Source organism: Carassius carassius, chromosome 46, assembly GCF_963082965.1.
Source record: "Carassius carassius chromosome 46, fCarCar2.1, whole genome shotgun sequence".
Taxonomy (NCBI): Eukaryota; Metazoa; Chordata; class Actinopteri; order Cypriniformes; family Cyprinidae; genus Carassius; species Carassius carassius.
In genome coordinates this window covers 11,441,595-11,459,184 of record NC_081800.1, presented here as the reverse complement: position 1 = coordinate 11,459,184, position 17,590 = coordinate 11,441,595, and the positions used below count along the sequence as shown (strand labels likewise).

Here is a 17,590-nt window from a genome sequence, read left to right as displayed (position 1 = left end):
TAGTCTATATAGTTATATATATAGTATATATATAATATATGTAATTTCCTGTTTATTATTTTGCTGTTTTATCTATTTTATATATATATATATATATATATATATATTATTAATATATATATTATTATTTTGCTGTTTTATATATATATATATATATATATATATATATATATATATATATATATATATAATAAAACAGCAAAATAATAAACAGGAAATTACACAGAATATGTGGAACCTTGTGAACACAAGATGTTTAAATTCTGTGGAAATGGCTGTCAAGTCTTTGTGGTATTGCCTCAGGCATCAGCGCTCAGTCAGGTATTGGCAGCTTACACTGTCACACTCACGGGGTCAGAGTGTCTGATCATAGACCTCTGCTGGGATTCATTCGAGCTGGTTCGTTATATTTAAATGTCAAGACCTTGAGTTTTCAGGAGAGCCCTTCAGGATGGACTGCACAGCGACTCCAAAGGGTTTCAGTGTTATTAAACTGAAGCCTCTTATCATTCAAACCAAAGACTCACATATGCATTTATGAGGATTTCCTGAATGTTTCTGGGAGATATCGGAGCATTTCCAAGCATTTCTTCAATTTAACTGTCAGCTTCTTAGAATTACGAAAAACACTATTTATTTTCCTTTGTTGTGGCAAAAAAACAGTGAGTGATAGATCAGATCATTGACTCCTTTACATGCATAAACCCTGCCAGACGTATTTATAAATGCAGTCATTATTATTATTTTTTATATTTTTTTATTGCAGTGAAACTTGTGTTATTTAGAAGGAGTACTTTATTATAAAGAAACTTAATTAGGGGAAACCTCGTACTTACTTTCCTTCTCACTGACATGAGATTAACTTATGTTCACAAGCTGAGCTGCTGCAGACATTTGTTGGCCAGGTTAACAACTATTTTGTTTTTGAAAATCATGCCAAGAGTAAGTGTTTACATAATTGTCGATACTTACAAAACCTAGGGGTATTTAGAGGCGTTTCAGTTTAGTATCTAGACACTGAAAATAAGCACTGCTTGACTGTGGACTTATGCTGGAATCAGAAAGAGGAAATAGCTCAACTAATGACTTTACGCCTTGTCTTTCCCACAGTGATTACAGATGTTCTTTGTAAGAGTCTAACAGCTGCCCGTCTGCTTTTTCTCATGACTGTATTTGTCTTGGTCAGTTTCTCAATTTCTGGGTCATAATTTGCCACAAAAATATTATTATTTTTTTTTGTTCTTCTGTTTTTGTTTTTGTAAACTGAAAAGCTGAAAATAAAATATTCCAAAAAAAGAAAATCAAGCTTATTTTAAGATTATTAAAAAAATTGTACTGTGGCATAATTTTCATGGCAATTAAGCACATTCACATTAGTCATTAAAAAGTAGTTAAATTAACCAGTCTGGATGCAACAGTTGATTAATTGATTTTCCATGAACAATATTTATATTTTTATATAAAATGTATTTAAATCAGGATGTATAAATAAACAATACAGGTTTTACTAGGGGTGGGCGATATGAAAAAAAATATCTATATGTATTTTTTTTCGAAATATCACGATTTTATCACAATTCTTTGTCATGTTGGTTTTACTATTTTGCAAGTAGTCTGAGCATTACAGCCAAACTATTTTCCCTAATATAAAGACAAGGCCTTTCAGGGTAACAAAACAAGCATGGCAGATATTTAGGCCAAAGAGGGCAAAGACTTTTATCTTCATTCTTATTTTAATAACAAAGATAAAAGAATGAAAAAGATACACATTACAATACTCTACACATAATATACAAATAAAACAAACATTGCTTTATTTTCAGGTACAATAGGTGTATTTAGCAGGAGCATTCAAGAAATGTAAAATTATTAATGTTTAAGGAATAGTTCACCCAAAAATAAAAATTCTGTCAGCTGTCTGTCAATTCTGTCATAGTGTTTTATTTTACCACCATTTACTCACTCAAAAGTAGTTTTAAACCTGAATGAGTTTCTTTCTTCTGAACATAAATGCTATTTTGAGGAACGGTGAAAACCAAACAGTTGCTGGTTCACAGTGACTTCCACAGTATTTGGTTTATATACACAGTATTTGGTTATTTGGTTTATATACACAATATTTGGTTATTTATTGGTTATTGGTTATTATTTGGTTCCACAACTGTTTGGTTACCCACATTCTTCAAAATATCTTCTTTTGTGTTCAACACAAGAGAGAAATTAATACATGTTTGGGACAATGTGACAGTGAGTAAATAATGACAGAAATGATATTTTAGGATGATCTATCCCTTGACAGTAATGACAGTAGGCTGCATGGGCCTACTGTCCCTTTAAGACCTTCACACATCTAACATACAGGCACGTATACGTTTTTCTCTCAACTGTTTACTTTCATTTTAGACATAACTACATGAGTCTACATGTAAACATTGTGTGTTTTGACAGTATTAGCGCAAAAGATAACCGTTCAATAATCAGGCGCTGTTTGACAGGCTTTAGCGCGCACGCTTCGGGTGAATGCGGCGCCCAGAAAAAAAGATATATATTTATATAGACAGTGACATAAATAATTTTTACACAACAGAAATTTATTTGGGCACATTTAATCATAAAAATAATGTCACAATGCAATTAATCATAACGGTCTTCATATGAGCTTTGTCTTCTTCATGCAAAATATATAAGAGTCACTGTGACCAGTCAAGAACCATTTTAAAGTTTTCTCATTTATTTTATGTAGTAATATTGTAGGGATTAGATCAGTCTTGATACTTACTTTAGCTAACTGCTGAAGTAGTTCTCACAAAACAGAAGCTTCATTATCTAAGTGCTTGGTCTATAAAATATAAATGTTATTAATGACAGTTCATGTGTGAGCATGGTTTATTGTAACAGTAATGTGAGTAATGTGAGTCTACTTGTGTCTCTTCCAGCTGAGTACTGTGTTTTTCCTCTGGCGTCAGAGAGCTCAGTGCTGCTGGACTCCATCCCTCCGGAGTCCCCCCCCTCTGCCAAGAGACCTCGACTCAGCCTCTGTAAGGCCAAACCTGGCACTGAGGAAGTCTACAGCAGAGGTTAGGGATTATTCGTGTTTATGATTGACAACTGACTGCTGCACACCAAAAAAGGATAAGTTCACCCAAAAAAGAAAATTCTGTCACCATTTACTCACACTTCAGAACACAAATATAGATTTATTTATATATATATATATATATATATATATATATATATATATATATATATATATATATATATATATATATATATGTATATATATGTATATATATATAAAACCAGAGAGATTTGCACTACGTAATAAAATGTTTTGGGTTTGGAATGACATGAGGGTGAGTAAATGATGACATAATTTACATTTTTTGGTGAACTGGCCCTTTAAATGACATACGTGTGAATGCAAATGATTAATTGATGTCTTGAATGCCATTTTTATTCTGCAATTCTGAATAATTAATTCAGGCATACAAACCTTTGTAGTCGATATTAAATATACATTTTGTAGCATTGGACTTCAATGAGATTTAACTCTCACAATGTGTTCCTCTGACTGGCATTTCATCTGCTTTCCAGAACAAATGGTCAATGAAGTTTTGAAGAATCACAGAAGTATAGAAGGTGTGTAATGTTGCTACATGCTACAGGTACTGCTTTCACCCACATGAGGGGCCATTCACACAGAATGCATCTTTGCGATTAAAATCTTGAGATGCAGAGCTGCGGAATTAAAAACAGCAAGATCTAAGCAAGGTTTTTTATAAGTTGAACTACATTTAATTTGAGTTCCGCATCATGTGCAAGGTGCTCCAAAAGACGCAAACACAGTGTTCAAACGTGTCCATTTAGCATGTTTACAAAGAAAACCAATGGAAAAGTAGTGCAGTTAAATGCAAAAACATGGCTCCCAACAGCCCTTCGGGTGACCCAAGTTCCCTTTTCTTTCCTGTTCTGCTCTGTCTTCTCCTGTTATTTCCTGCATTTCTCCAAATTTTTGGTCAAATAAAGGCAATATATTGCCAAAATAAACATTACCTCCCCATAACATCACTCAACAAACCTCAATCTAGAGCCCTGCACGGGACTGTTTTCTTAATCCCGCTCCCGTCTGCTGCTGTTGAATTTCTTACCGTTATCACCCTCTCATGCAAAGTGTGTGTCCTGCTGTCGTGAGTCAAGTGTCCGCTCCCAAAAACATTCTAATATTGTATATAATTTTCGCACATCAGGGAGCCGCTATCAGTATGCATGGCATTGTAATCGCTTTTGCTCAATTTCACAATCACGCGCACTCTGTGTAAAGGAAGCACATCTTATAATATAATAGATTTGTCAATGAGCAGTTAATCCTCCACCATTGTAAGTCATCTCTTCTTTCACTTGACCCATGATCTGTCAAATCTGACTCCTGAAACTTGTGTTTGCAGGTTTGCTTTTTTCAACAACAACAAAAAAATCCTTACATAAACAGGTTTTAGAGTTTCCTTATGGTTCGTTATTTGCTATGTCTAGGGAAAAAGGACTATATTGTCAAATAAAAATAAAGGAAATGAGAACAAATCATCTAAATTCAAGCAACAGAACAAATAAAACACAACAGTAATTAAAAGAAACAGTGCTTTTCAGGTTTTTTAGGTAGGTCTAACAGTCACACCAATATCTTCTCGCAGCGAGTTCTCATTCATGTATTCTGGATCTTTAATGTTCAAACTGGCAAGGCTTAAATGAGATTAGTTTAAACGTGGTGCTCAGCACCCGGGTGATGACGGCATAAATGACTGCTCATATTCCAGCACACGGCACTTGCATTGAACAAAGAATAAAAGGTTTGTCCACAAGTTTGTTGATGGTGTGTCTATCCATCAACAGATACATACATTACCCAAACATTTGTTTTATGTGTTGTTATTTTTAACAAACCACATTACAGATGCACTGTGGGTGGAGAACGGGACGGTACGATTTTTTTTACTGAGAACCGTTGCACCCCTAATATCAGTATCAATATCTGTTAATAATGGATATTTAATTTTTCATACTCAATTCCTCTATTTTTTACATTTAGATTCTTTAAAATCATCTAATGCTTAATTAAAGGAGTCTTGTTGCTGCTACTGTTTTTCTTCCACTAACCTCAACCAATGCCTTGCTCTCTTACTTGCTATAGCTTGTCGCGACACCTGACACCACAAGTCGGGTCGGCTGACAGTTCCAGATATTTAGCATGCTAGATAATTGTTTGGCGTTGGCAAGGCCTCAGCGAAGCATCAGCGAGCCTCTTTGATTCGTCGTTGAGTAGTTCATACATAGAGATGGTCGAGCACTGATCACCTGCTGATTTACCCCTGATCTCCTCCTACTACAAGCACGTATCAGTGGGCGGGGCTAAACAGGCAGTGATGTAGAACAGGGCTATTGAATTAGCTGTTCTAGTTCCTAGAGGTCCGGTCTCTATATTCCTTTCCCAGCGGAGGTCTGGACAAATATATATTTCTTTACAAATAAGTGCTAGGGTTTTAATTAGCAGTAATATCTGGAAAATATACAGCTATATGTAACTCCATCATAGCTATATTCAAAGACATACTTTTGCTGGAACTCAGTGGCAAAATATGGCACACAATAAAACCTATGCATTATGTAGAATCCTTTATCAAAAACAACTTACAAAACATGAACAAGAGCAGTTTGTCAAAGAACCAACAATATTTGCAATTATAAGGCTTATGAGAAAACTAGATTAGGAAGCAAGAGAAGAAATTTCTTTAGGACTATTCTTAAGAATGCTTGCAGGAATGAGTTACTTTTGTGTTTTGACTCAGGCATCCTGTTAATACAACGTTTGCTTGATATTCTCCCGTTTCAGAGTTCTGTCTCTCTTGTGGAAAGACGAGAGTGGCGACCTTCCACCCGCTGTTTGAAGGAGGCCTTTGCCAAACATGCAAGGTACGAGTTTAACCTAAATTCTCAAAACACAAAACGACACAACTGTAGAGAACAACTGTGGGAACATGGTGCTCCAACACGTGCTGACATGATTGCTCATAAAAGTATCGAACAACAGCACTCGTACCTTACACCAGGACACCAGTATTGTATTTATCGATTACCTTAAGGGGATGAAGTAGGTGCCATGGATGTATGGATTTCACTGTAGATTATTTCCATTTCCTGTTACACTCTGTTTGCACCCACACAACACATTGCTTCAAACAGGTGTTCTGGTTTGTAGGACACTTAGCTATTTAAGTTATTCACACATGTTTTTATTTGTGTATGTGTCAGGATGTTTATTTGGAAATCTCCTACATGTACGATGACGATGGCTACCAGTCGTACTGCACTGTGTGCTGTGGCGGCAGAGAGGTGCTGCTCTGTGGAAATGCCAACTGCTGCAGGTATGAAATCCAACACATTGTCTCATGCTTCTCACAAACTTGTTCTTGTCCCACAATCTTTTATTCAATCTCGCATTTCATTTCACTAGCGTCTTGACATTTCGTCACACTTCACTTCCATAACCGCCCACTCATCCCCCCCACACACAATCTCTGAGCCGTTCAGATATATGTCGTCTTCTCTTCCTCAGCATTGACATATTGGCTTTCTTTAAAGGCAAAGTGTGTTATTTATTTACCATTAGCCACAAACTGCTGCCAGTCTGCCAATTGTCAGACTATTTAGAATATTTCATAATATTTCATAATTTATTTCAGTGGACTGTTGCCAGTTTTTATAAATTAGTTAAACTAATAATAACCTTTAAAGTAGTTGTTGCATGTTAGAATAATGCAGTTTATTCTAACTGCATTCTCCGAACCTTACTCATGTGCAGATACTGTGATATATTTACAGCAGTCTTCATTTGGGCTATCAATCAATTAAACATTTTAATCATATTAATGACATGGTATGCTGATTATTTGCAAATATTCATACACTATCATTCAGACGTTTGAGGTCAGTAAGATGTGTTTTTGAAAGAAGTTTCTAATGCTCATAAAGGCTGCATTTATTTGATGAAAAATACAGCAATATTGTGAAATTAACTGTGTATTACTTTTAATTGATTTATTAATGAAAACAAATTATCACAGTTTTTTTTATAATTAATGTTAAATTAATGAGTTTAATTGACTGTTGCACTCTTTATTATTATTATTTTTTTAATGTTAGTCAGGCTCAAGTCAGGCTGCTCAAACAAAAAGCGTTGTTTTAAAAGTGCCATAGGGTCAACCTACATATGGCCTTTGATCAGTGTCTCTGTCCACAGGTGTTTCTGTGTGGACTGTCTGGATATATTAGTGGGAGCAGGAACGGCCAACAGCGCCCGTGATCTGGACCCATGGCGCTGCTACATGTGTCAGCCTCTGCAGCTGTACGGCGTGTTAAAGAAACGCCACGACTGGAGCCTGAAACTACAAGAGTTCTTCGTCAATGACAGTGGACAGGAGTTTGTGAGTCTCGCATTAACATTTCCACCGAGTGAAATACTCTGTTTGCAAAACTGGTGATTTTTAATTATACAATTTATTTACTTTAATTTTCTTTCAGGAAAGTCAGAAGATTTACCCTGCAGTCCCAGCAGAGCAGAGACGTCCAATCAGAGTCCTTTCACTGTTTGATGGCATAGCAACAGGTTTCTGTGATATCTCTTTTGATTCTATATTCACCTTTTCTGGTCAGCATGAATGTTTCACAGATGCCAATAATATGTATTCAATATTGATATCATGTCATATGATGCATTTTCATAAAATGTATAAAAATGGCCATAGAGTTGTAAGTTTCAAACTACAATACTTTTCCAGGACTATAACACTTCTGTTACGCTACCCTATATATCCAGGTTTCAATGGACTAGTTTTTCTTCCAAGAAAAAGGGTCCGAATTAAAATAATAAATATCTGACTTACCGTATTTTCCGCACTATAAGGCGCACTTAAAAGCCTTTAATGTTCTTAAAAACTCTGTCAAAATGTTGACATTCCCTTTAGCACAACTCCATCTAGTGGATGCATAACGGAAACCCAGTCAAACGTTTGACTGCAGTATCTTCTATTCTATGCGCCTTATAATCCGGTGCGCCTTATATATGAAAACAGTTCTAAAATAGGCCATTCATTGAAGGTGTGCTTTATAATCCGGTGCGCCTTATAGTGCGGAAAATACCGTATACATTTAAATATTTGACTTATTTTAAATTAAGTCATCTTGATGGCCCCTTGAAAGTTTGCTGAGGCCTCCTTGTGGGCCCCAGACCCCCAGCTGAGAACCATTTGCACAATTGGTATTTTTCCTAGTGACATGCACAATTATGAAACTAACAATATATTATATAATAATATGAAATTAAATAAAATTAAGTTTATTTATGTATGTACTGTGTGTGACGAGTGGACGCGAATTTCGCAAATTGAGTGTCTGGTGCGATACGTGCGTTACACGCAAATGGTGCTTTTTATGCATTTACACGTTTGATGCGAATTCGCGTCTGACACCCGAGTTGAAAAATGTTAACTTTGGCCTTAAATTCGCGCCGCGTTAACCAATCAGGAGCCCGCTTGCTGCTGTGACGGCAGGCCCGCCCGGAGACACTCATTCAACATGGAGGAACAACTGATATTGTCAGTGAGCAGACACCAGGAGCTATATGACAAAAATTCATATTTCTATAGAGACCCAAATAAAAAGGACCTCCCTTGGAAGAGTGTGTTGTAAATACACATTTCACTTTTGAGTCACGTACACGTTTATCGACCCGCAGCCTGGCAGGAACTGGCGAACATTCAAATCAAACTTTAATAATAAAATAAACACAAAACAGCGCGACAGCCCCTCGCGGACGACTTGTGCGCACAAACAAACCAAGACACAAAATAAAACTCAGGCCTGGTCCTTTGTCATCTTTCACTGTCGTAACTCCTCTTTTTTTATCCTTCCGGATAGATGTGTAGATGTGTCTCGAGATGTATATATATATATATATATATATATATATATATATATGGCACTAGTGAAAATGAATGCTAATCACTTCCTATGAACATTTTTATCTTAATTTAGGTTATCTAGTGCTTCGAGACTTGGGCTTCAAGGTTGATGTGTACATCGCATCAGAAGTATGTGAGGACTCGATTTCAGTGGGAGTTGTCCGGCATGAAGGAAAAATCCAGTATGTGCACGACGTTCGCAACATCACCAGAAAAAACGTGAGTTAACTGTCATTTGTTTCTGGCTGCTCCTCCAGTTCATCTCCAATAAAAATATTTAGATGTAAAGTAGTGTTGTGCAACTCTTTATTTAGAGTCTTATTTTATATTTTAGTAGATTTACCTCTTTATTGTTTTATATTAAAACTCAACAAAATCCTTTTTCGGTGCCCCTCTATTTAATATATTCACTGAGGACTATTTAATTATTGTTCATGTCTGTGAAACCAGTTTTACTGTGGTTTTACATAATCAGGTTTTATATTAACCGAGTAAGACCCAGACCTCAGTTCTCTGTTCCCTCATCTGTTTCATTCGATAAAAGACTGGATAGAGACTGATTGGCGCCATCACCTCACAGGCCACACACACCTGGCCCAAGGTTATTTGTTTAGTAGTGCGTTGCTTGTCCCAGCAGCGCTTGATAAGGCTAACGGCCTCACCTGAGTCTGGTCTTTGTCGTCACACCTTCAAGTTTCTGTTTGGCTTCCATTATCTCTCCAGCTCACACTCAAACACTCAGACACACACAGGGAGCAGCAAGTTGTCTTAAGCCTTAGTGATGGAACACAAAAGCGCTTTCTCCCTTCTTAAATCCCCTCTCCTCAATTCATCCATTCACTGCCTCACTCTCCCATTCAATCACTCATTCACTCACCCATTGTTGTTGCTAAACTGGTTTATGCGGGAGCGCAGAGAGGGACGCATGAAAGGTCTCTTGTCGTTGAAGAAAAGAGAGAAGGGATATATTGGAGGGGGTTTTGGGGGCCCTAGGTTGGGTTATTTATGAACCACTGAAAAAATGAGAAGGCCTGGTAAGAGTCCAGCTGCAGACATGCTCTCGCACTGGCACACGCAGATGTTGTGCCGAGGGTAAAGATGTACACAGGCCATTCCCACAGGTCTCTGAAGTGAGGGATTCTTTCAGCAGAACATCTGGCAAGTCTAATTAAATGCTATCTATGACCTCAGTGACTGGTAATTACATCAAATTACTTAGATCTGTTCAGGAAGTTTCCTTATCAACACAAGAAACAGTATCAGTCAGAAAAAGCTGAATTTCATGTTGGAATCTTAAATGTGTTCAGAAAAGTAGGAATTCAAAATAGAGTGCAATAGTCACATTCAGGAAGATAAAATGTCATTCAATTTCTCCATATGGGGGAATGCTTGTTAATAAATTATAAACCTTTAAAGAAAGACTTACTGTAAGCTACAGGATTGTATTTGCTTTTGTTGAACTCATCACCCTGCATTTTTTAAGTTTTTTTTTTTTTTTAAATGATTGTGTTCAACAGTGGAATTCCTGGTGGAAAAACTACATAACCCATGTTTCTGTGAAGAATTCTCCTCCAATCAGAGAATCGCGAAAGGTTAAACTGCGAATGACATCTCCCTCTGCTCAAAGTTCTTAAATATTTGTGTGTGCGTGTGTATATATATATATATAATTAACATCTTTAATGCATAGTTTTATATTTCTCCAAAATTGTCATTAGCAGTGCTTCATGGGATTGTAATTCTTTCCATTCTTAAAGCCATTGAGTCTTGTTGTCTGTTTGATTTTCAAATACTTTTAAGCTTAATATCAAAGGTTTGTAATGTTGTGATTTATAGATGGGTCATTTGGTTCATGGCTTTATCTTTTTAATGAATACTTTTCAAAAAATCCTTTTGGGAAAAATTAAATCCTAATGGGAAAATTAATACCAGGTGGCTGAAAAAGTGGATGGCCGCTGTTCCACTCTGTAATGAAACATTGGGAAACAAACTATTGGATTTTGGGGAATGTGTGGTGCAGCTGTGCTAACACTAGATGATGCTGTTCTGCTGCTCAGATTGCTGAATGGGGGCCGTTTGACTTGGTGATTGGTGGAAGTCCCTGTAATGACCTTTCGATTGTCAACCCTGCCAGGAAAGGCCTGTACGGTAAGACATTACTGCTCTTATGAATCTTATTAAGAGAATCTTTCATTGTGCCACACAAACCCCTTGTACACTATATATTTTGTTATGATTAATTGCCATTTCATAACACATGAATTATTATGGTGTTGTGTTTACAATCAGCTCTATGGCAGGGTGTTTTTTATGTAAAGTTAATCTATTTATCCATCCATTTTCCAAAATCACTTTTCCTCTGTAGGTTTGCATGAAGGATATGAATAATAGCTCAAATTTAGCAGTGGGTTTTTTATTACTTACAGGTCACCACACAAGTTATAAGTCACCACACATAAAATGTAAATTTTAATTGTAATTACTAAGACCGTAAGCAAGGCTTTACTCATAAAGCATTGACTAAAACAATGTTTACTAAGTGCTTTAGTGGTTCTCAGCAGGGAGGTTGGGTCCCGAGAGGGGGTCTCTGCAAACTTTAAATGGGCCACAGGATGACTTAAAATAATTTCAAGTAATATATTATTATTAATAAAATGAATTATATTATATTTAATATATAAAAATATTCAAACCTAATTGAATTGCTAAGAAACATAAAGTCTCACCTATCTCACTTCAATAATTTATTTTATTAAAAAAAATTGTAATATGCCGTATATTGAAATTTCTGGAATCGCAAAATGTATTGTGGCTAGTTAATATATCAACACTCCTACTTTCCGTTAATAAAAAAAGCAAATAACTTTTCCAAAAATACATCAGAAATAACATGAAATATCCAATCTTATATTGGGGGCCTTTGAGTCAAAAAGGTTGAGAACCACTGCTTTACAGAAAAAATATAAATGTCTTAGAAAAATATAAACAATAATAATAATAATAAAACATAAGATAATTGAGTAAAACTAAGGGAAGAGTTTTCACTTATACATTTTCAAATGTTCATAAATATTTGTCCATTTATCTATTTTCCACGAATATTTTCTTATAATATACACCACGTCTCTTCTTTATTAATTTCTATTACTTATATTGAATTCAACTTTAATTAAAGGAGGAATCTAAACCATATATAAGTACCATAATCACCCACAACACCCAAGCAACCACATAGCAACAACCAGTCGAAGTCTTTTAGCAACCGCTCAGACTACAAAAAAATCTAAAAATATCCAATATATTGTGTTTAGAGGGGACTGGACGCCTGTTTTTTGAGTTCTACCGCCTCTTGAGTGAAGCCAAACCAAAGGAAGGGGAAGACCGACCGTTCTTCTGGATGTTTGAGAATGTGGTGGCCATGAGTGTCAATGATAAGAGAGACATCTCACGATTCCTGGAGGTTTGAGTTTCTCCAATGGTTACTGTTACTTCAGACAGATTGATCTGGTCAGTTCTCATTTCAATTTGTCTGTGTATCTGCAGTGTAATCCAGTGATGATTGATGCCATTGAGGTATCAGCTGCACACAGGGCACGTTATTTCTGGGGAAACCTGCCAGGAATGAAGAGGTATTTGCCATCACAGCTTCCCCATTTCCTCTTAAATTATCTCCAGATACCATCTCTAAACCTTTTTAACCAGCATCACAATAAAACCAAAAACGTGATATATGCACCTTATGCAAGTTTGTAATAAATCTGCTTTCTTCCAGGCCTCTATGTTCATCTGGGATGGATAAATTAGAGCTTCAGGACTGTTTGGAGCATGGCCGTGTTGCTAAGGTAACTCCAGTTTTAAAGCCATCAGGCTTTTATTGATTAACTCTGTTTATCCAGTTCATGACCTTGAGCAGACTGTACCAGGAGAAATATGTGAAGTCTAACTCTGTGTGTTCAGTTTGGTAAGGTACGCACCATCACAACACGCTCCAACTCCATCAAACAGGGCAAAGACCAGCACTTCCCTGTCATGATGAATGGCAAAGAGGACATCCTGTGGTGCACAGAGCTCGAGAGGTGTGTTCGCAACAACAATCTGATGGATTGATTTTATCAAATATGCGACCCTGGACCACAAAAGCAGTCTTAAGTCACTGGGTTATATATGTAACCATGGCCAAAAAATTTTACTTTTATGCCAAAAATCATTAGGATATGAAGTAAAGATCATGTTCCGTGAAGATATTTAGTAACTTTCTTACCGTAAATATATCAAAACTTAATTTTTGATTAGTAATGTGCATTGCTAAGAATTCATTTGGACAATTTTAAAGGCCATTTTCTCAGTATTTAGATTTTTTTTTTGCACCCTCAGATTCCAGATTTTCAAATAGTTGTATCTTGACCAAATGTTGTCCTATCCTAACAAACCATACATCAATGGAAAGCTTATGTATTCAGCTTTCAGATTATGTATAAATCTCAATTTCGAAAAATTGACACTTAAGAGAGGTTTTGTGGTCCAGGGTCACAGATATCAAATAACGAGTGCTTTGTATACTAAGGCCGATTTCATATGATTCTGAAAAATCTTGAAACCGTTTTAACAACCATTTTATTTAATGACTCAAAATGTCAAGTAAAAACTTATTTTCATTACACGTGTCGACGTGTGTATGCATCAAAATATTTTTTTCAATGTAAAAATTTTTTAAACAGTGTTATTTATTATTAGCCTATTTAATAAAGTTTCTTTTCGAGGATTTATTTGTTTAAACAAGTCATTTCCAGTAAAGTTTTTTTATCACCCTGATATTTTTTACTTTACGCCTTATAAAAGTGTTAAATACAATTCAAAGTCATTCAAAATGTCATTTAAATAAATAAATAAATTATGCATTCAAGCCATTGTGTGTTGAAGTCCATTCATATTCAGAAATTGCCTTTTTTAAGTATTGTTAATTAAATAATAGATTAAGAAATAATTATATAATAATAATAATTTATAATAATAGATAATAAATAATGTCACTTAATTGACCCAAAAATCATTTATTCTCTCCTTCTCTTGTCAGGATTTTTGGATTTCCTGTCCACTACACTGATATGTCTAACATGGGCCGTGGTGCCAGGCAGAAGCTACTGGGACGGTCTTGGAGTGTTCCTGTAATCCGGCACCTGTTCGCCCCACTAAAGGACTACTTTGCCTGTGAATAACACATGTAGTCCACGATCAGTTTGTTTAAAGTTACACAACAAGCATAATAACAATGTACAAAACCTAATGTCCTCAATAAGGAGCTCTTGGAGACTAGTTCATCTCTCGCTTTGCAAAGACCAGCTGAGACATTGAGCTGACTTGAGGACAAGAGTAGTCTTGACCATCATACCAATCTCAAGGTAGACACTGTGTTGTGATGCTTAGAGCATCAGTTAGTAAAAACACAGATAGCTTTTGTACTAGACATTTTTTTAATTGATGTGCCTGTCGAGGTCTTTGAAACTTTCAGGGTTCATCTCAACACATGCAGTTAGATTTTATCCTTTATTATCATGAGGGAATAAATAAAAACTTTGTCCACGTTGCCTTACAATCTCAAACAATTAAAAAAGAAAGTTAAACATTTTACAGCTTATCTGGCTAAAGAATGTACAAATGTGCGATTTCTTATTATGTCAAAGAATCAGTATACTTGCATGTGACACATTTACATAGTATTGTTGCTGTGAGAAGAATACTTGAAATTTATCAATGCAAACGTACAAACACAAAGCCCCGTTCCTGTTTCATACAGCTTACATTCCCTCTGTAACATTGCACAATAACAGAATAACCAGAAGGTGTTTTTATTAGCAGAACTCGAGGGCATTAGCCTGCTAAACATTACACGATTGTTTTCTTCATAAGTAATTTGTGTCAAATAATTACTCAAGATAGAGATCAGTGTACTGTATTTTACCTTGAAATTAATGTTTACAAACTTTAATAACACATTTCAGCAAGTTTTTAAGCTTTCTTATTATACCTTAATTTTTTTTAGATTGACCTTTATGATGAGGCACTGGTGTAGATGTAACTTGTTAGCTCTATATGGGTTTCTCTCACATGGAGGCTTTCATTTGTCTTTTGAAACTGTTGTTTTTATACCTTCTGTTGTAACAAACGTATTATATCACGCATTGTATCTTTGTAGCTTAAAACTGATGCCTCAACTGTCTAAAACACTTAATGTGTGGTGCCTTTTGAAGAGAACAGATACAGCCTGCCATTCTAGGGGTTGTGAAGAATTTTCTGCTTTTGTTTGATAGACCTAATGCTGTAACTGTTTTATACGTCTAATTGTATGCCAAATGTAAACTACTGTCCAAACTCAAAGCTTGAAGACTAAAGTAACTGTAATACTTCATATAAGACACGGAACAGAATTTTGTTGGATGATGCATGTAAATTACATTTGTCTTGTACAAATCTTGACATGCAAAAATGTATGTAAAACAGTGCAAAAATGTGCCTACTGTCGTTTTATTTTCTTAAAGGTTTTTTACTGTAGTGTAAACTATTTTGATATCATAGCATTAATATTTTGCTTAGTAGATCTTTCAATTTGATATATAAAGCTGTCTGTTTACTTGTTTATTTGGTAACAATGTACATGTTAATCTATATCGTTGAACATTAACAGTGCTTTTATACAGTCAGTTGATATTTACTTTTTTTTCTTATAGTTTTTTGTATACAATATATTTTCCTTTTGGGACCTGTGGTATAAACATCAAGACAGAAACCAAATAATAAAAATAAAAAAAATGTTAGTATCCTGAGAAAAACCAATAAAGACTCCAAAGCTGTTTGAGCTTGTGTTTTCGTGTTTTGTGTCTGCTTATAATTATGTGGTTATGACTGGGGTTCATATCAACCTTTTTGAAATGAATATAATCATAAAGCTCATGTTTTATTTTATTTTTTATATATAATCATAAACCTTGTGTTTTTATAAAGGAAATTGATAAAAAGGAGACTTTGAAACACTGACAAAATTCACCTGTATTAGATGCCTCTAAATGTCTTTAAATCTTAAAATGTTCAGAAAATAAACGACTCAATTTCCCCCCCATTAAGGATTCAGACCTCATCAAAGCACAGAAACGGTGCTCATTAAAATGACAAATGACTTCGCTTCTTCTAGCTTCTGATCAAGGATGTGTCCCAATAATAGTTTTACTTGATCAAAGTGTTTCATTTCGATACTATAAACTATGACATACTCTTACAAAATTACACTGATATTCAGGGACAGGCATTTAGATTGTACTTAGCAGACCATTACCAATTTGTCTACTTAAATGGTGAAAAATCATAATCAGTAAATAACATCAGTACATTATGGGGTGCTGCAAGGGTCCGTATTAGGCCCTCCGTTATTTTCAACATACATGCTGCCACTTGGCAACATTATTAGAAAACATGGAATTAGTTTCCACTGCTATGCTGATGATATTCAGTTATATTATCACGACCAGATGAAATTTCTAAACTAAACAAGTTGACAGAATTTGTTAAATATATAAAAAATTGGATGACCAGTTATTCAGTTATTATTAAATTCAAACAAGACTGAGGTATTACTTATTGGACCTAAAATCTGCACAGAATTTCTTAGAATACAATTTTTAAACAGAATGATGTACTATTACATCATCATCTGCAATTAAATACCTGGGTATTATACTTCTCTTTCAAAAATCTAATTTCATGTTACAAAAACAGTCTTCTTCCACCACAATCATTGCTAAGCTACTGAACATGTTATCTGATTCTGATGCAGAAAAGCTAGTTCACACATTCATGACCTCTTGACTGGATTACTGTAATAAGCTACTAGCTGGTTGCCCTGCATCTTCAATAAACAAGCTACAGTTAGTCCAAAATGCAGCTGCTAGGGGTCTTACCTGGTCAAAAAATGTATGGTTAGCTACACTGCTAACACTGGTTAGCTATTAAGTTCCATACTGATTTCAAAATATTGCTACTGATCTAGAAGGCATTAAATGGTTTAGCTCCTATATTTAACTGATCTTCTTATGCCCTACAAACCATCATGCTCTTTAAGGTCACAAAACACTACATTTTTAGTAGTACCTAGGATATTAAATTGCAGGCTTTTTTATTTTTAATTTCACAGAAATTATTTACCACTGACTTTTTTCATATTTTCCTCAACAGAGTGGATGTATTGAATGTATTGAAATATCTCATTGACATTCCCAAGCTGTTTTCGCTCCAAGGAAGTGGTGTTAGTCAAAATAACAGAGTATAAAATAACTTGAGGGACACACTGAAATCCTTTATTAAACCTATTAAATAAAATTGTATAATTGAAAAACCTACAGGCTACATCAGAGATAACTCATTGTGAATACTGTATTATCATGACAATGGTATAGACACAAGCCTGCGGACATAGGAAAAATTATGGCATTTGGTAGCTTAATGTTTTAAAAAAAAATTCCCCAATTTCAATCTGCTTGTTCATATGATTCAAATGGTGTTATTTATGATTAAAGGGTTAGTTCACTCAA

The 17,590-nt window shown here is 35.2% G+C and overlaps 1 protein-coding gene across 1 annotated transcript in view; it reads left to right on the top strand.

Moving 5' to 3' along the window:
• The window catches only part of LOC132129096 (DNA (cytosine-5)-methyltransferase 3B-like), a 66,974-nt gene extending 51,105 nt beyond the window's left edge, over positions 1-15,869 (top strand). The window contains exons 10-22 of the mRNA XM_059540543.1: positions 2,937-3,077; positions 3,595-3,639; positions 5,885-5,964; positions 6,304-6,416; positions 7,292-7,475; positions 7,573-7,657; positions 9,085-9,230; positions 11,069-11,159; positions 12,323-12,471; positions 12,555-12,640; positions 12,784-12,853; positions 12,969-13,087; positions 14,086-15,869. Of these exons, the coding sequence (XP_059396526.1) occupies positions 2,937-3,077; positions 3,595-3,639; positions 5,885-5,964; positions 6,304-6,416; positions 7,292-7,475; positions 7,573-7,657; positions 9,085-9,230; positions 11,069-11,159; positions 12,323-12,471; positions 12,555-12,640; positions 12,784-12,853; positions 12,969-13,087; positions 14,086-14,227 (1,451 nt within the window). The 3' untranslated portion in view covers positions 14,228-15,869. The remainder of the gene's footprint in view (positions 1-2,936; positions 3,078-3,594; positions 3,640-5,884; positions 5,965-6,303; positions 6,417-7,291; positions 7,476-7,572; positions 7,658-9,084; positions 9,231-11,068; positions 11,160-12,322; positions 12,472-12,554; positions 12,641-12,783; positions 12,854-12,968; positions 13,088-14,085) is intronic.
• Positions 15,870-17,590: the final 1,721 nt, after the last annotated feature.